The 20,958-nt window shown below is 35.3% G+C and overlaps 1 protein-coding gene across 5 annotated transcripts in view; it reads left to right on the top strand.

Annotated features, from left to right (window-relative positions):
- Positions 1–20,958, top strand: part of LOC112052636 (V-type proton ATPase 116 kDa subunit a 1) — a 36,484-nt gene that overhangs the window by 9,537 nt on the left and 5,989 nt on the right. For 2 of the 5 annotated variants that reach the window (XM_052884878.1, XM_052884874.1), the window contains exons 4-11: positions 106–194; positions 1,169–1,207; positions 14,852–14,978; positions 16,144–16,320; positions 18,956–19,168; positions 19,309–19,459; positions 20,048–20,187; positions 20,563–20,799. In XM_052884878.1, coding sequence (XP_052740838.1) covers positions 106–194; positions 1,169–1,207; positions 14,852–14,978; positions 16,144–16,320; positions 18,956–19,168; positions 19,309–19,459; positions 20,048–20,187; positions 20,563–20,799 — 1,173 coding nt within the window. The remainder of the gene's footprint in view (positions 1–105; positions 195–1,168; positions 1,208–14,851; positions 14,979–16,143; positions 16,321–18,955; positions 19,169–19,308; positions 19,460–20,047; positions 20,188–20,562; positions 20,800–20,958) is intronic. The other 3 variants (XM_052884877.1, XM_052884876.1, XM_052884875.1) reach the window with 2 other exon arrangements.

Below are 20,958 nucleotides of genomic sequence, written 5' to 3'. Positions count from 1 at the left end.
TCACGAGTCTTATCATGGACATGTTCATTATAATCGTGGGTGCCGCTTCTAGTCTTGTGACGTCATTGGGGCGTTTGTCTGTCTACACGTTTGTTTGTCCGCTAGCACGAGGGTGGTGCCAGTACCACTGAGTCGATGACGCGCGCCCTGATATCCGACGACCCCAACAAACATATGGGACAGGTCCAACTAGGGTATGTATACTTGTGTACATACGGCACTAGTTGACACGTTAAAATGCGGCTGATCAGCGGTTTCAGTTACTTGAATATTATTTATTATAATTTAATATTTCAGAAACATGGTGAGAATAAGTTTTATTTTCGTAACTCTTGCACAATTTGCTGTTAGTTTTATACTTGATAGATTTCAAGTTCTCTGAACGATAGCTGGCCAGCTTCAGTTTATTTGGATACAGGAATTGGCTTAATTTTTACGAAACAAACAGATTAAGAAGTTGTTGTAACGTAAAACTAACAAGTAACATTTATCCCCCTATAACGACGAGTAATCCAACCAATATTTCACACAATCTTGACATCTTTATTATTTGTGTGTTGACAACAAACTGTAACGCCGATGTAAATATTTACATTAGATAAATTTCTTTACGCCACTTGAGGCTAGTAAAAATTGAAATTATCTTCAGTTTCAAAACTTCTAGTTTAAAGACGTCTTTATTATTGTCATGTCATGTATGATCGACAATTTGGTAATGCATCAATTAATAAATAGCAATACTTTGTCAATGATCGATTCTACAAATTCTACAATATAATTGAAACCAATACTTGGACCGTAAAACCAATTGGATCAAATTGCATGCTTAAGCTAAAGCAAAACTTGCAAGACTGCTAAACATTAGTGAATTTTAAAAATAGAAATGAATATAATAACTAGCTTTCTATATGTTATCAAAGAAGTTATGAGCAAATTACCTGTACATTTGAGATTTTTAAAGCTATCGTAAATACCAAAATTGCAGTAGTTATCATTTCTTAAACCATTTCAGAGAATAGAAGAATTGCATTTCAGAATCATTAATTTATTCTGATATGCAAAATTGTAATCTAGTAATACTGATTAGCTTATAAGTTCTTTGAAATATCTAATTAGTTGTAACATTTACTGACAATTTGCTAAAGTGTTTGCTTGATTTACTCCCTAGTTTTCGGGATAAACAAGAATCCTTGGAATTCCTGCCTTGGTTAGTAGTGTACAATGTATATACATAACTGGGATGCTGTGAGGACATTTGGTTTGTGGTGTGCGGTGGTGACGTAAGATTGTTGCTTGTGTGGTTCTTATTTAGAAATTGTTGAAATTGAAATCGAAAAGTCTCACAAATTGAAAGTATATTTAAGTTAAACGGACACTGAACTGTTAAAGAATTTGACAATAAATGAACCTTTCTGCCAAAAAAATATGTTCCATAATGCTCGTTCACTTGTGGAAAATGAACGCTTTCACTGGAGTAAACTTTAGCAAACTGACCCATTGTTTGTCTTGTTTGTTGTTTTTGTCTACGATCTTTGTTCTTTGTCTACGATCTATCAGTTTTACCGAATCTGATTAAGAATTACGATCGTTTTTCGGATGAAACCTTAGACGACTACAATCACTTGAACTAACAATAGACATAAGTCGGACACTCGACGCTTTAATAAATTAGAAATTAAATTAATATGTATAAATAAATATAAATATCTTGAAAAAAATTATATCTGTTTGCCTAGTTTCGATTTCAACAATTGAATTTACTTTTAATCTTATAAACTGTACCTACATTCAGCTTACTAACACTTCACTGTATCACTAAGCGTCTCTTCGTATGTATAAAAGGTAATTTGGACTTCAAGAATAGATAAAGGATTAGGTGCGAAAAATGTAAATGCTGGAGGTATTTGTTGGTTTCGTAATCACAAGGTTTCACTCACATATACGCTAAAATCGATAAATCCGATGACACGTCTACTACAGTTGTATTACAAGGAATGTGAAACATATCACTTAACTACAAGGATTAGAAGGAACAGTAGGAAATACGTCACAGAAAGACGTATCATGGCAGAGCTAAACTGAAAGATGCGGATTCGAAGACTGACGTGTTTCATAGTGTTCCTTGTATTGCTATTGACATGTTTCGTAGCGTTCCTTGTATTATAACTAGGCGCCGTGTCAATGCATACACGGCTTTAGTGTGACCTACAGTGCGTTTTGCCTGTTTCTAGCTTTACTGCGTTACTAATAACTGGACCTTAGAACTTGTTCTCTTAATTGGTTGATTTTAATCGCTGACCCTTTTCATAAAGTACTAGTTAATTTTAGCTAGTATTTAGTAGATTGCCTTGGGATTAAATATGTTCAAACGGTAAAGTGATTGACTATAATAATATATTGTAATTGTAAACTTACAAGTTTCTTATAAATTAGAAGCCGTATCTTCTAACTGAATATCTGATCTGGGATATATTGTATGGTTTCTGGTATACCTTCTGTTGTATATATTTTTAAAACCTTGTAACTACGAAAGCATTGGCAGATACTTTTTCTTTTTCGAAATAAAATCTAACAGCGTCTTGGTACGAGTGTTTTAGTTATTAATGTTTGTAATTTTTTATTATTTTGTTTGTTTTCAGATGACTTGCGATATTCATTCAGAGCGTTAGCGTTTTTTTTATTAACGCGATATTGATTCATGCTTTTATCTGTGTTGGCTATCGAACAAAGAACACAATATTTAAAATATATATATTTTTTATGTCACATATAATTTAACTAAAAAAAATAGTTTAATGGTATTGTGTTTTTAATAATATAAGATCCGTAGTCAATATATATAGAAAATTGATAAGTTGTAAATTACAAGTAAAATATTTGTAATTTACAACTAATTAACTTACCACTACTCATTCTACAAAAGCCTTTAAATATAAAATAATGTTTAGACAATTCATTTAACTCACTGTAAAATGCAATGTATAATTTTTCTACTTTTATGCTTAATTATAATTATTTTTATACTACAATAATTATTATAATAATTGTAGTTGTATTATGAAAATTGGTAGCTACAGTTTCGCTTCCTCTTCTCATATTTCAAAGAGCATAAGCTGGGAATGGATATTGTAGTCTCCAATGATGCATTGTCATAAGAAGTCGGTCGTTTAGTTTCTTATGACTCGTATAGTCTCACTAAGTATTTGTTGGAGGACCGTTGTATCTGAGAGGCGTTTAATTTAGCATCACAATGGCTTTAGATAGCCGTCAGTGTCTTTTAAACGGCTAACAATGAGCTATCACATTTATCTATGCCTCGTTAGTCATGCAGAAGGGTTTAAAACAATGCATGGAGAATACGGTAAAATTTTAAATTATATTACCGTACATTGCCAGCTTCTTTGCCACAATTTGTAATGCCCATTCCTTACATAGTTCGATTTTTGCTTCAAAGACTTGAAAAATAAGTAAAGTTGTGTGTAATTTACCACAAATCCACCACCGTACCTCGCACCGTATGATAAAACGGTTTAGGGGCGATGTCGATCTCTGCCAGATATTATAAATGGTGACCTAATAGATCAACTACTAGTATATTTATGAGAAAAATATAAATGTGAAAAGATTGTCGTTATCGTGAAACCATATATCCAAGTTAGGAAGTGTTGGTCATAGAAACATTTGCAGCCTTATGTTTTATGGAGTACAATTCATTTAGTCGCTTTATTTTCTTGAAATGCATACATCTCATACCTACTCGTGTCTTGTAGGTATATGTTCAAAAAACGAAATTGCCCTTACAGGTCATTTTAGTTTTTTTTACTTAGTTATTTTCGTCGACAAGCATTTATTTTGGCGTTTGTGATAAATGCAAAAACATTATTAGAAACTAATTTAGCTCTCGGTTTGATGACGAGACGTTATCTTGTTTCTTGGTATGTATGATTAAATGTTTCCTTGTGAAACCGGTTTTTTATCGAAAACAAATTACTATGACTCTCGAACATGTTGCATTACTATGAATCTTTAAATCCAATGTGATCGAGCGATGGGATTTAAAAATGAGAGAATGTCATTGACTCTGTGTTTGACTTTCTTTATCTCTGTAGTGATTTGTGATTATTGTCTCTGGAGTGATTATTGTTTGTATTTTTTTCTTAGAACTTCTAGTAAAAGCAATGTATTTTCATAAAAGTCAAATTTATTTCTTATTTGTTGTCTGGTAGAAGTTGTTATGGACTTCTGGAATCAAGTTATTTGGACGTCTGCCAGGAGACAAGGTTGAGCTGTGAGCTTTATAAACTAGGTTGGCATACTGCTCGTAACAGTCTGCTTTTAAAGATTTGTCTTTTTTGATATTACTTTCTTAGCAAAAGTATTCATTCCCGAGTATTCAAACTGTTAATGCAAACAATTATAATGTATCAATTCATTGAGTAATGTAAAATATCTCTTGTAAACGCTCTTTGTCCAGTCTTGGAATGTAATTTAAGAACCATTGTGTTGACAATGGAACAAAGGTTAGTTAACCTATTCGAAGGCGTTTTCCAAAACTTTCCTTGTTATCGAAACAACCACTTCAGGTTTATAAAACATCCAATTTGTTTCCTCAACTTAGCCAAGAAACAGAAACCAGACATTTTCTTTGGATTTCATAATTTCTTAATTTTCATAATTTTATTAATTTTGTTAAATTTAGCACCCTTCTTGTAAATCAGATATATTGAATCAAAATCCCATTCATTAAAATTGACTTTCACACATGGTTTTAAGACATCCGTTAGTCATAGTTGATAAGTAGGTACTGTTAGTTGCAGAAACCGATTCAAGCGTACATCGTGACTTCCACATTTGAGTTTACTCGCCAAATATATGTTAATTTGTATTTTATATACTTTAATGATATGTTTAAAAGTTAAGCAGACAAATTATTGTATTTGGACAAATCCTTTGATTCGTAGCAATCTTTTCAAATTAGTATGATCCTGGGTATTTGATCGAGTAATGATTAGTTTTAAAGCATTTTTAACAAGTTTACTTTTTTTTTACTTCAGTAAATTAAATATCTTACAACTTAACTATCACAGACAGCAACTATCTACTACATTTTTTTTCAAAATTCATTATCTGGTTCGTCAGAATCACGGACGTTAAGCTCTGAATGAATAATGTAAGTTTAAGCTTCTTCATAAAATAATGTATTTTTTTCTGGAGACATTGATATTGCTTTTATGATTACATTAATTGTTATCAATAATGAAGTTGTCGCTATTTTTATTCACGACGGGTCAATGAACTAAGCAAAATATTTAAATATCATCTTTATTGCAATCATTGAAGACGGTTCTTAATATAAAGAACTTCACATTCTAGGAGTTGCCATTGAAAATTGATATCGTCTCATGGAAACCTCATCCATGGGAACTAATACCATGTTTTTTTTTTATCGCAAAGCACTAAATTAGAAGAACGTGAAGCAAACTAGGACGTGTTACTATGGAGTTTGCCTTTCAAAGTAATGTTCTGTTAATATCGGCTCCGCCAATCATTATTACAATAATAGATAATAATACCATGACGTAGTTAATTACAATTAATATTGATACGCGCGTATTTCACACATAGACATTTCATTTATAGCTATTTAGCAAATATACTAGAATAGACTAGATACTTTTCAAGATTTTCAATACCCAGGACCCAGGTGAAACGGTGCAGAACTTTTCGTTTCTTTGGTAGGTTATGTTCTACTACTACTACTCATGGTCGTTTTAAAATTCTGCGGGTTCTCTAATCACTATTTAATGATATCGTTAAACCAACTGTAAATTCAAATCGTCGCATTATACGGGCTAATAGTTTTCGGAGTATCACAGGTACTGACGTCATTTATATTCTAGTCGCGGCCTTCAGGTTTCTGTGCATGTGATTATCAGACTGATTAATGACCTAGAATCCTGATGGGGACAGACCTCTCTCATGGAGGAAGGACCATTACCATTTTACAATTTTTATGAGCTATTCCATTCCAAATTGGGTGATAAACTATTTTATATTATTTAATATCCCACTTCTGAGCACATGACTGTAATTGAGTTAGAGCGTGCTTTTGAGCTCAAGCCACATTTCCAAAGCTGGTTGACAGGCTTAAAGTGATAATCTTTGACTCTATAACGATCACTATTATCCTAAGATCGAACCACCGCCTCTAGTCCGGCCCCTTGACCACTCAGGCTGAGGATTGGCTCATGACGTTGTAGTATATATCGAAATCAAAAGAGACCCTACGTCGCTCGTCCATACAGCTAAACTTGGTGGAGTGCCAGGACGAAACGAGGAAAGATAGGATGTCTTGCATCACTATAAACTTTAAATAAAGTTACACAGAAAATTGAACTCAAATTCCATGAAATAAACGACAAAATTAAGTTACAGAATTTTCGTCGAATGGTTACTGAAGTATCGACTTTATTTAATTGAAATAAGGTTTTAATTCCACTAAAATATGCGTTTGAGGAAATCAGAAATAAATCTGTTTGCAGAATTCAAAGGTGTTTTCCCATGAATAAGAGCCAAAAATCAAGACGTGATGAAAATCTGAAAGTAATTTTATTGTGTAACTACCAAGCAAAACAGACGATAATAAAGTCGTCCCTAAATAAATAGCATTGATATTTATAATTAATAAGAGTCATCAAAAATAAATGACCAAGAAATAAAAACGTGCACACAGAAGTTTAAGCAATTTCAAAATCCGCGCGTTTTTTTATTAATCGTTTGTAATTAACGATACATAGGCCCATCGCCCATATGGGAAGATTGCTTAGGTCATCAAGTTTCATGTCAGTCATGTAATAAATTGTAAATGACTTTTACCACAGCTTTTACGTAGGTAAGAAAAACAAACTGTCAAAATCAGTTACGTACACTACAATCGTAGCGCGTACTGTAATATATTAAGTACGTAGGCAATCACTTCGTAAATACGATCATTACTCATTACTTCACGTGATTATATGAATAGCTGTCATCGCATTATCGTATGCGGTGCATGTATCATACTACATCTATACTAATATTATAAAGAGGTAAAGTTTGTAAGTTTGTAAGTTTGTCACATTTTTTAAATGGGGTAATCTTCGGAACTACTGGTCCGATTTTAAAAATTCTTTCACCAGTAGAATGCTACATTATCGGGGAGTGCTATAGGCTATATTTTATATTGGTATCATATATATTAGCCGAGTTATCACAGTTTTTGTCATACAGGTCGGACTGAAAATCCTCTTAAACAGACTTATTCGCATGCGCTGCCTTAACTATTGTGTAAAACTGAAATTAGTGTATGGAGACTTTATGTATCTTTAAAAGTTCTACAAAAAAGTCCGCGACACCATATATCTATCTTCTATATATTAGCAGATATAGATCCTTTTGTGTTTTTAAAAATTATTAATTTTATATACTTAGGTTTACGTCATTATTTATACAATTAAACTTTAATCCTTATTAAAATAAATTATTTAATAATCACAAGGATATTATGGAGATAAGATTTGCCCTTTACAGTATGTTAATTACTTAAATAGTTTCGGAGATAATACAAAATTTCTAAAAGACACAGAAATTCCGCTATATGACGCCCGGCGCTTTTATTTACGTAGTTCCCGTTCCCGTGTGAATATGGGGATCAAACATAGCCTATGACACTCGCAAATAACGTAGCTTTCTATTGGTAAAACAATTTTCCAAATCGGTCCAGTAGATCCAGAGATTACCTCCTACAACCACACGAACTTTACCTCTTTATATTATTAGCATAGAAGTCCCTATTTCTCTTGGTTATACCACCACTTTCGTAGGACTGGACCGATTTTGCTAAGGGTAGGAGTAAGATAGAGAAGTTACAGGGTAGGGTAGGGTACGGCTAGGGAAGCGTAGGGGTAGTGTAGGGGTAGGGTAGGTTTAGGGCCGGGTTTAGGATAGTGGTAGGGTAGGGGTAGTGGTAGGGTAGTGGTAGGGTAGAGGTACGGGTAGGATAGGGAAGTGGTAGGGTAGGGGTAGGATAGGCGTGAGATAAAGTAGGAAAGGGATAGGGTACGGGGAGGGTAGGGGTAGGATGGGGGTAGGGGTAGGATGGGGGTAATAATAATAATAATAATAATAATAATAATAATAATAATAATTTATTTGCCAAATTGTGGGTTACAAATAGATCTTACAATAATGGTATGATTTCCAACACAATTTACCGAGTAAGTCAGCGTGCAAATTTTTAGCAATATTTTACAATAGTACTTATATTATACACATTAATTAAAAATTATTCACAAGAAAAAATATTTACTTCAAAAATTAGATATAAAGAATGAAAATAGCGACTGAGGAAAATATAAAATAATAAAATAAGGTAGGGTGTAGGTAAGGTAGTGGTAGTGTAGGGGTAGGTTTGGGGTAGGGTAGGGGTAGGGTAGATGTAGGGGTTGGGTAGGGTAGTAATAAAGTTGACATCGAAATTTACGCGGACGAAGTCGCGGGCGTCCGCTAGTTAGTGTATAAGTTTGATTAATGTAATCAAGTACATTATACTTGATTCGGTATCATTGACGACAATAATTTGGAGTGTAGACCCAATACACTGTTCCAAAGCGTGTTGGCGGGCTTAGAGTGATTATGTATCACCTAACATATATAATTTTCGGCTGGCGGGAGGCTTCGGCCGTGGCTAGTGACTAGGGTGGTAACCCTACCGACAAAGACGTACTGCCAAGCGATTGAGCGTTCCGGTACGGTAAACCGAAAGGGGTGTGGGTTTTCATCCTCCTCCTAACAAGTCAGCCCGCTGCCATCCTAGATTGCATCATCACTTACCATCAGGTGAGATTGTAGTCAAGGGCTTGTAAAGAATAAATAAAAAAATAAAAAACAATTATAATCGGAAGTATATGAATAAAACCGGGCCCGTTCTCTTTGGGATTCAACTCAATGCAACTTCACAACTACTGAAAATTGGGAAGAATAACTAAAAACCTAATTTTTTACGTGCTTTAAAGTTACTTAAATGTTGCTCAATAACCTTCTCTATGTACTAGTGAAAGCCCCATTTTAAATCGATTCAGCTTTTCCAGAGATCGCTGAGTACTGATCGATGAGAGCTCGGACAGACATAAAAAGTTTAAAAAGCTTGATTAACTTTTAGTATTACGTAAATAACTATAAGCGCTTGAGAAAACAGGTATGTTTTTATTGAAATCACAGATAAACACTCCAATTTCATTTACATATATTGATACCGAAGTAGAATAGGAACACAGGACCCAAACCTTAAGATCCATATATTAACAGTCTAACCACTGAACCAACGAAGCAGTTAAAGACCTTCATTTATAAAACTGACGTCACGCAGACAGACCATCAGAAAATTTCTACAATGACTAATAGCACTCGTAAAAGTACTTATGACATGGCTATTTATAATTGTATAGTCCAGACGTAATCCATTCTATATCTGTGTGACGGTTTCGTCTAGTCTGCGACTTGGTCGCGGGCTGTGACGTCATCGATTAGTCCCACGTCCGTCGCTTGGGAAGTAGTGACGTAAGCCGACGGCTCATTGCACTGGGCCAGGCTTGGAAGGAATCCAATTATTGTAGAACGTATTAGGACTAATAACTCTATTTGTGTTTATAAAAGTAGTTAAAGGTCCAAAGCTCGACCTATATTTTTTATTAGATACGAGTACCTATTTAATCTCTTGTTAAATTTAAAATAATTTATTAATATATTTAGTTTAATTGGATTACAAATAGTTCAGGATTCAAATCTTTTCCTGTAGACAAAAGACACTTAGTAGGACCATTCTCTAAAACTCCTTTTAATGAACATGATTAAACTAATTTTTACTTTTATCAGGTTTAACGTAGATGAATAATACTTAAAACGTATATTCTGTGGCGTTAGCTAGCCGCCCACCATCCAATAAGTCTACATGCCTGCAGCGCTAACGGCAGGACATCCGATAACACTGATCGTGTGTTGGCCGTGATGTGCATGACATCATGCCGATCGAGACCAGTCCTAACGTTAGCGCTGCAGGCACGTGGACCTATTTGATGTGTTGTGACTTAGTGGGTGCCTAGCATTACCTAATGGTACGGATTTAAGTTTTTGTAGTAGGTAAACTTACATCAAGAATTGTATCCAAGTAGTATCCACACAATGAAGTCATTCTGCTTGCAACCGAATATTATTATATGACGTATAGTGTCCATAGATCTGCAGAACAATAAAAGGCCTTGCATTATTCCGTCTTTAATCATGCACTGCGCATAAATCTTTGGTATTATGGTAATTATTGACGGAACAGACAGACGGTCACCCAGAACCGTACGTGGAACTCATCAGCTACAATAGAACATCATATTTTTAGAGTTTACTCCATTACAATTTACAATAGTCAAAGTCAAAATTCATATAACTCAATTAGGTTTAGTTTACAAGCACTTTTAAAACTTCAGATTGTTTTTTTAAGGATGATAAGTAAAGTATAAATGTAAATGAAGTTAAGTCATGGGTTCCAAACGTGCCTCGGTTGGAAGAGTGAAATTCGTTCAAGTGTTGCCAACTTCGCTTGCGCTGCTTTCACTTTGAGATCACGTATGTTAGTGGCGTACTAAGATATGCACTTTACGTACAAATCGCACAAAATATAAAACTTCTTCCTCAATCTAGGTTCGTAAGGAGACCTTAAGGTAGATAGTGGTTCACGCCTATGTATGTGCATTACCTGAACTGACTCTGAGACAAGGGGCTGTGATGACAGCAACTTCTCCACTAAGCTGAGAATTTTCAATGAAAATTTCCTGAATAAATAAAAGCTCAGTACTTCACAGTCTGAACAAGGAGTCGAACATCGTGACCTGAAGCAACTAAGCTAAGATAACCACTTGACCAATGAAATAAACCCTTCGATACCGCCTAGATGGCACTCTCTCGTCCCCCAGGCCCATTCGAACGGGAGTCCCTCAGGGCTCCGTACTCTCCCCACATTTATATTCACTCTTTACGAGTGAATACACCGCACAGTTTGTGACACACCCTTACTGTAGATTTATAATAGCCCGCTTCCAGAAAACGGTAACACACTTCGTAAATTGGTTTCGCAAATGGGGTAAACTCAGAGAATAATGCAGCACTGCTCTTCTCAAGGAACCTTGCGCGGCATTCTTTCGATTTAGAAGAGACCTCCTTACACGGATTACCCATTCCCTGGCAACGCACTGCCAAATACCTAGGTGTGACCTTTGATACCCGCACGAGCTTCGCGACTCACATACATAAAGCCAGAAAAAGAGCAGTTTATGTGATGATTCGTCTCTACCATACGATATGCGCTAAAAGCAAACTATCCCTCCGCTCCAAGGTCACTCAATAAGACTAGCATCCTTCCAATAATGACCTACGCTAGTGTAGTGTTTGCCCACCGCCCAAATGCGACCTAAAACTTCCACTTCCTTCAGAACCGATTAATGCGTCGGACCACAGGCGCTCCGTGATTTGTACGCAATAACGACTTACATAGAGACCTAGATCTCCCCATAATACCTCGGTATATGAAACAGCTGTCGATAACTTATTTTGAGAGAACCGCCACCCACCTCAACTAACTAGTTGAGGCTTGCATATACACCCCCGATTCTAACGCCAATTGTAGATCTAGACCCCCAAAAAACGTCCTTTACGACCCTGACGATGACATAACGAACGACAATGCTTCCCAGGCAACACAAACAATTTTATCTTTGGTCCCCGATATCGGACCCTAACGATGGGCTTTTTAACTCATCCTTCCCGAACGGCCCTCTATCTAAGCCGAGGTCCGAGTCTCAGGAGACGCTCTTAGAGTGTCGGTCCGTCCATGCTTCTGTGCCTTCGGGCCCCATCAGGCGATGCTTCTGCGCTTGCCCAAATCCCCCGGTGACGCCGCTGAGTTCCCATTATGGAGCCTACGGCACTTACACAGACAGAGGAAAAAAAAATAATGAAATCGTGTTTTGCAGTTGAGTAATATATTATGTACAAAATGCTAAAGAGTTAGTTAAGTACACTCTTACCGGGATATGTGACATAGGGAGAGATAACTGCTCAGTACTCTGAACTAGTATCACGAAAAGATGATTAGTTACAGTGTTACCAGACAATAAATTTTAATTACCACATGACTCGGTAATATATTTTTATCTTAATTAGTTTTAACGAAGCAACTACATTTAATATTTATTTTCCTAAAATGCGGCACGAATTATTATGATGTGAAGAATGACGTTCAGATGTTCAATTTTTATTTCTCTAAAACAAAAGCATTATAAAAATTAAATGAGTATATATTAATTAATTTGAAGTCGTGGATAAATATAATGAAAGAATTAATTTATGATGAAGGTCTTTACTGCTATCTAATGGTCTATACAATTTATATCTTATTTGTTTAGACAAAGAATATGACCATATTAAACCTTTTATATTCAAAGGAATCCATTATTCAAGGAATACTTACATTTTTTTTTACTAGCGGTTATGTATATCACAAGGCTATTGTGAACATGGTTTCACAGTGTTTTGTCTATAGACAAAATTATTATTGTTTACGTAACCATACATTGCATGCACCAATCGTTAGGTACCAAAATTATCTTCATTTACATAAATTTTGTACAAGGCAGAGGTGCTTGTCACGCATAATACTTACTTGTCAACCAACTTCCAAAAAAAGAGGAGGTATTATTTGAATAATACATTTCAAAGACTGTTAATACAATAATATATTAACTATGAGTTGAATTATTTAGAAGCAAATAGTAATAATAACTATATATTTGTATAATCTACTAAGCCTAAAAGATCGATGAACGTAATCTTTGTTAATCTGTTAAGCGTAAAATGTAGTAAGATAATAAACGTATTATCAATCGGGGTTAATAACAAATCGGCTCAATTTAAAATCATATTTTGTGAATTTATATTGAATTGAATTACACAAAGATTGGTTTAATTCAACCAGTTTTCAAAACAAGGACGCTTTGGCGTAATTGGGAAACCATTTTCAGACGAAGTGTTATAAAAATAAGTTTCAAAGCATCTGTAAAGTAAACCTTAGTTACATGAAATAAAGCGCAATTTACTTTATGTGTATACTTACTTCCTTCGGCGCTACAACCCTTTGTGGATCTTGGCCTCCTCAACCACTTTTCTCCATGCATTTATTTTCTTCACATTTACCACATTCCTATTTTTTTCATCATTTGCAAGTTTTTCATACAATCTAGCCATCTTTTTTAGTTCTTTCTTTCAATTGTTTTACCTGTGGTCTCCATTATCTCATAACTTTAGGCCCTCTCTAGTATTTGGGATCCTCACTACGTGCGTTAGCTAGTGAAGACTTTGGGCTTTACAATGTCTCACTACTGTTTAGCCTTTTACAACATTTTCCAATTCGTAGTTAACTCTGCGGCCATTTGTATATAGTGTGTAGTGTATACTTGCTGTGTATAGTATTTTTAAAATGCTCTATAACAGAATTAAAACCATTATAAAGCTATGTAGGACAAGATACATATGGCGACAATTTCATACAGGTTTATCGCGTCCGTAATCAGACGGGCCATATCAATGTCTCCCACATGCAGTTTGTAAATACTCAGTCCCATGTTTACTCTACTGTGTCGTTGGAATGACGTATATTTGCACTGTTGAATAGATGCAAGCGTTACTCTGTGTTGGTGTATTATGATCAATTTATTCTGATATTCTTCAAAAGACAACGAAAGATTAATACTACTGCCACTCAGATCATGCCAAACGTCACGAAAGAAATCAAAAAACAATATAAAACTACATTTAAATTATTTATTGTTTTTTTTTATGTTGAAAATCAGCCTGTTACTGAAACTTACTTTGAAATGAAAAAGATGATTGCTTCCTATAGATGATCCTATTTGAAATATTGACTAAAATACAAGACAAAACTAACGTAATAAGAAATCACAATACTTCTCTATAAATCAAAGAGATTTCGTTGTGACGATCGACAGACCTTATAGAGCATCGTGACTAACATTCTTTCACTGATACTTGCGATTATTTACAAACTGCATTTTGTAAAATATTACATTTTTTTTAAATATGGCATAAATGAAACTTTAAACCTCGTGAAACTGATAATAATTATTATTGTTTCATTGTATTTATTGTATTGATGTATCTAAAAAGAATTTATACATTTACATTAGTTGATTTTAATCGTAAATGTAATTCAATGCTATTAGCATTCGGCAAAGTTCTGTTTCATTTATGCACAGTTTATTTTTATTTATCTTATGTAAATTCTGTATGCAGTTGACACATTTTGATTTAAAAACACATACAATCAAATGAACTGATTTTGGTTAGTCAAAATGTATCAACAAAATTATAAAAATAAGTATTCATTGACAAATTCAAACATTACATTATTTTTTCGTTCTGAAAACACTGGCTACTCCTAAGATTTTTTAAGATTAAATCTGTAGCCTGTTTATTACCATATACAATTATACATATTATTCATTTTGGGGGTTAATTTATTAGTTAAATGTAGCTACTAATACATATAATTAGCGAGACTGTTATATGTGGAACAACTTTTAGTCTTTTTTGTATTCCATTGTGTAAAAGGTCTCTTTTGCATTTATGATTATTTAAATTACCGTGGATATACAAAAGGAACAAAAGTGGTTCCAAAGGGCCCCCTAGTCAAGGTCCTACCTTCGGTGAACCAGTGTAAAGTTCGTTTTAAATAATATTTCCCTCACAGTTTCGTTGCTGGTGTAATTCTACGAGAGCGTATCCCGGCCTTTGAGCGGATGTTGTGGCGTGCTTGTCGGGGAAACGTTTTCCTGAGGCAGGCTGAAATTGATACACCTTTAGAAGATCCGTCGTCGGTAAGTAATACTTATAATTTGTATATTAATTTCCTAATAAAATGGTCTTGTTTAAAAATATAGCCAAGTAACATCAAAGTTTAGTAAAATCAAAAGCTTTTTTAGTAAAAGAGTATAAACTGAAAAACAATTATCTAGTAATAAAAAAAATCATTAGATTGTTGATCAGTCATTAGTAATTCGTTGCCCATTATCTGATCTACGTGATGGGATGGGCTAGCCCTGAACTGTGCCTACAGAAAAGTTTTAAACGTCCGAAGGCCAAATAACAACAGTAAATAGTACCGCTAAATATAAACGCGATTGTGTACCGCCACCGCTGTTTGGTTTCTATCCATTCCGTGTCAAATGCTTCCATACTTTGAATATAAAGAATACAGATACTCAGACAATAAAATGCACCATTGTTATAATATTTGTTATGTAAAAACAATTTCAAACAAACGACCACTAAATGCAAAAATATAAGCAAGTGTGTTCCGCAAACAATGGTGAATTGAACGGCGAAAATATCACATCCTTTTCAATTCTGTTTTGCTAACAGTAAGCTTTACTAAAAGTGAACAGTAAGATTAGATTGGATGCTTTCATTTGTTTGATGATTTGGTTTTGTTATAATTTTTTGGATACATTGAAACATGCTTGAAATTTAGCTGCCTTGTAGAAAATTTAGAGTTAAGCAGAATTTAGAATGTCGATTTTCTAGAGGGCAAGTAATATCTCCATCAGGAATCCATAACAGGCTCGTTACTTATTAGAATGAGAAGGATTGTAGGGGTTATAATAGAATAGAATGTATATTTATTTTTCCACGTAACATACGAATACATTGTTCAATAACAAAAGTTCTGAAGAATTAAAGCTGCATGACATACGATGCAATCTGCGAAGTCGTGTTTTACGACTACACCGTCGCTTCGAACGTGAGATCTATAACTACAGATGAGTAGCGAACGAATGTAAATATCATAAAGAATTCTAAGCCGTACAGTTTTCTCACTATGTTTTCGTTCACTTTTAAAGCAAGTGTTATCTAATGGGTTTAAAGGGTAATTCCTCAAAATCCCTTCCGTATAAATTTCTAGTATCAACATTTAGGCCATTCCTGGTTTGTAGACACAATACAGTACAGCGTTTCTAATTTATCTATTATTCCTGCCCACAGTCGGACCAGGTGTACAAATCCGTGTTCATCATCTTCTTCCAAGGAGACCAGTTGAAGACCCGTGTGAAGAAAATATGCGAGGGTTTCAGAGCGACCCTCTACCCTTGTCCCGAGGCCCCCGCAGACAGGAGGGAGATGGCCATGGGCGTTATGACCAGGATCGAGGACTTGAACACGGTAAGTTTGAACCTTTGTCATCACATCAGCCACTATCACTCCTGTAAAACTTTAATAAGCTTTACATGGAGCATGGGATTGTATAAAGTAGTAGAAGTAGAAAATGCTAATTTTCTTTATCTTTGAATGTTAAATCATATGTAACAGAAAAACAGAAGCCGGACAAGAATTCCTATTAGTTGTTTAGAGCAAAAACATCAATGCTAGATTGTCAACTGTACTTATGAGTCTACGTAACAATTTCTTTACAATTTGCAAGAAGGACCTCTAGCAAGTATTAGGTATAGGTTTCCATACTTTTAAGTAGAAAATGAACTCAAAAAGTTTCTCGAAAAAGCTAAAAGGATTGGAAAATCAATGTAGATACGATATGTGCTAATCGAATTTGGCATATTCTTTACGTAGAGATTTTTTTGCTTTTGGTTAGAGTATGATGACTTTGTATGACATTGACATAATGGGCTAGTATACACTACTAGTAGGAAAACGGAGGCTATTAATAATAATTGTATAATAAGTATTTTTGTTTTGAATAAAGATTCAATTTTCCTTGATCAAGCTTGTTTATTAAGAGTCAATTAAATCCTTTATGACGTACCTACCTACTTAATATTTTATTTACCAACGGCTTAGCACGTTGAAAAACTAATAGGTACTTTTTACAAAGTTACATCAATGCAAAATTATACATAATTCTTTAATTTTTCATTTTATAGATAGCGCAACCTTTATAAAAATCAGTAAATACTTTAAACGTCTTGAATCTAGAATCCTATTGCAATAATATCTAGCTGAGTTTATTGTGGGTTAATCTCAGACCAAGGCAGGTTTGGAGCCCTCGTAACTTTTTTGCCCTTAAGCCCTGACGTTTCAAAATTACTTGTAAACTACGTTTACTTAAAATAAATGAATTTTAGATTTTGAACATAAAGTTTGATTCTGATTCTTTTAAATACTCGATTCTCAGTTTGATATCATCGTAGGTACTTGTGTTTCATAGACGCGGCAATACAAATAACTTCATTGTCTTTTTTAATTTTTGAAATACATAGTGTTCATAGTTTTAACAAAACAAAGTTGAGAGCCCGAACAATACATGTTTCCTTCTACAGCGTTTTATAATGGAAGTGTAGGTAATTCACCGTGTAATTAGTATTTTACGATCAGCATTACGTACGTCCCTTGTCACATGCTATGCGTTCGTTTGTCACTCTTACCTACTGCTACGTTCCTACTAGTACTAGTATGAGTATTGTCCTAACCGCAATACGATTTTCCTCTGCAGTTTTTTTTTAATATCACTGTACGTTTTTACCACATGCACAGATTTTGTTACTAGTCATCATCTTCATCATCATCATCATCATCATGATGATGGACGTCCTCTGCTTGACATAAACCTCTTAAAAGATTCTTAATAATTAATTAGATTTAGTTAATTATAGCAATTAGTTTAAGTTATCACTTCGATATACTGTCGAGCGTCCCGAGACGCATACGTTTTTTTTTTGACTTGTTTGTTTTAATAACTACCCCTTTTCACTATTGTAACTGGGAGTGTAGGAAAGTAGTACCTACTGAAGAATAATCAGATTTCCGTGGGAATTACCTTTTTAATTTACTTTGCGGTAGAACAAGGTCAAACGGGTCAGCTACAATAAATAATGCAAACTAATGCAATGATATAAAATAAATACAATAATAATAAATAAAATAAATGCAAAAAGAAGAAAATAATATATAATTGCACGAAGGAAAAAAATATCGATCACGCTTCCTGCACAATGTCATCAGGGTATTAAGTGTCACAAAAGATGTTCTTAGAATGACGTTCACTTTACCAACTTCAGCTCTAGCAGATGTTGTATATTTTACACGTTGTTTGGATGAGTGAATAAGCATCTTGCACCAAGACAAGCTTGCTCTAACCTAAACCTCATTATTGATACCCATTTTAGTCAAACGCAGGTCTATCTAATATTAAAAAAAAATATATTGCATTCAAAATGGAGCCATTTTGATCACAACAAAATTTGAAAAGCAATATTATCCACTTCAATACAAATGGCAAGTGATACAAGGCCAGAGTTAACCATTAAATTTGTATCGAATTTATTCACGACTTCTGGTTAAAGTTGCCTTGAATCGGTTAAAAATAAAGTTTACTAAATAAGAAACAAGATATCTCTTCAGATTTGGTACAATGTTTCTAATGGCCTACGCCATATGACTAAAACTTTTGTAATCATATTTCAGTTTTAGTTGTATTAAACTTTTAATATATTGAGTAAAGCTTCATTGAGCGCTATGTATGTATCGTCAAGTCAGAAGTGAATTTCTTCTAGGTTGGTTTTGGCAACATACATGATTCCAGCATCTTGGAATCCCGACGTCCATCGGCACTTCGAACCATGTGCCCCATTGCCAATTCAGCTTCGCGACTCGTTGAGCTATATCGCTGACTTTTTCTGCGGATGTCCTCATTTCTGATTCGATCACGCAGAGATACTTCGAGCATAGCTCGTTCTATCGCCCGCTGTGTGACTCTGAGCCTTCTTTTTGACGTAAACAAGGAATGAAATTTACATAAGTAATCAGATTTTTTTTGTTCTTCTTAAATCCTTTTGTCTTCCAGGTCCTCGGCCAAACCCAGGACCACCGTCACCGCGTGCTGGTGGCCGCCGCCAAGAACATCAAGAACTGGTTCGTCAAAGTGCGCAAGATCAAGGCCATCTACCACACCCTTAATCTTTTCAATTTGGACGTGACCCAGAAGTGTTTGATTGCTGAATGCTGGGTGCCTGCGTTGGATTTGGAGACCATCCAGTTAGCTCTCAGGAGAGGCACGGTGAGATAAACTGATTTACAGTCTTTTTCATCCCTTTAAAATTAAATAAATTAGCGGAGCCCTCGACTGCGTTCTTGATAAACTTGCGTTATATTTGATCATTATGTTGATTCCTTTTATTTAGTTTAAACTGTTTGCAGGAGAGAAGCGGTAGTTCCGTGCCGCCCATCTTGAACCGTATGGAGACCCTCGAGGACCCGCCCACGTACAACCGCACCAACAAGTTCACGTCCGCCTTCCAGAACCTCATCTACGCGTACGGCGTCGCCACATACCGGGAAGTGAATCCTGGTAAACTTTTTGTGTTATACTTATTTATTTTCTGATTTTGTGCATCAAAATAATTAATTTGTAAACGCGCTAAATTCGGGGTAACAAGGCTTAGAAAACGGGAAAACTTAGCTTTTTTCCTTGAAAATTGCGGAATGCTCCATATATACATCCACCCTCCATTTTAGGGAAGTGGAGGTTTGAAAGAGACATAAAGTAGCCTATGACACTCTCTATCATTACAACTATCTCCACTTAAATCACGTCAATTCGTCGCTCCGTCTTGCCGTGAAAGACGGACAAACAAACAGACAGACACACACATTTATAATATTAGTATAGATATTCCACATCTTTACTAATACATCTATACTAATATATCAAGCTGAAGAGTTTGTTTGTTTCTTTGATTGAACGTGCTAGTCTCAGAAATTACTGGTCCGATTTGAAGAATTCTTTCAGTGTTAGATAGCCCATTTATCAAGGAAGGCTATATATTATCCCCGTATTCCCACGGGAACGTAAACCACGCGGGTGAAACCGCGCGGCGTCAGCTATTTATCATAAAGTATTCAAGTAGATATTGAATGAATTATGTTTGTTCGTTAGCGCCGTACACGATAATAACGTTCCCGTTCCTGTTCGCGGTGATGTTCGGCGACCTGGGCCACGGCGCCATCATGGCGGTGTTCGGCTTCTGGATGTGCTACAAGGAGAAGCCGCTGCAGGCCAAGAAGATCGACTCCGAGGTACGACATCACCTGACCTTTGTGACCTTCGACAGAACATTTATGAGTTCCTTAAAGATAAAGGAGGCTATTGGACCAGCTTCGTGATTCACACAGGAAGTAAAACTATAAGAAATTGTAATGTTTTTATCAAATGTAAATTATAATACTGTATGATTTATTTTAAAAGGAGCAACTGTTGAGTTTCTTGTCGATTCTTCTCAGTAGAACCTGCCTTCCGAACCGGTGGTAGAATCTTTACAAATAGTCAACTGACGTTTCAAAGGTGCTTGTCAACTGAAACTGAGCCTACTGGAAATAAATGTAATTTGAATTTAGAATTTAGAACATACAGAAGAATAGAAGATAAGACGTTGACTCTATCTCTCTCCACAGATATGGAACATCTTCTTCGGCGGTCGCTACATAGTTCTGCTCATGGGACTATTCTCCATGTACACGGGTCTGATATACAACGACATCTTCTCCAAGAGTCTGAACATCTTCGGCTCGTCGTGGCGCCAGAACTACAACGAGTCCACTCTGACGACCGCCAAGAGTCTGCAGCTGAACCCCGACTCGATGGATTACTTGCAGCACCCTTACCCCTTCGGCATTGATCCTGTGTGGCAGGTTAGTTGTTCTCAACATCCTCAACATCTCGTCGTGAAATCATTTTTAATAACAAATAAATTTTTCAAATACTCTGCGCGTAAGACAACACAATATTCTACGCCATTTCTGAATTTGTATTTTACAAATGTTGTGTTGGCCTGGCTTGTACTCATACAG

This window comes from Bicyclus anynana, chromosome 12, assembly GCF_947172395.1.
Source record: "Bicyclus anynana chromosome 12, ilBicAnyn1.1, whole genome shotgun sequence".
Taxonomy (NCBI): domain Eukaryota; kingdom Metazoa; phylum Arthropoda; class Insecta; order Lepidoptera; family Nymphalidae; genus Bicyclus; species Bicyclus anynana.
Note: the sequence above shows the minus strand (reverse complement) of the source record. Positions and strands in the feature narration are given on the sequence as shown.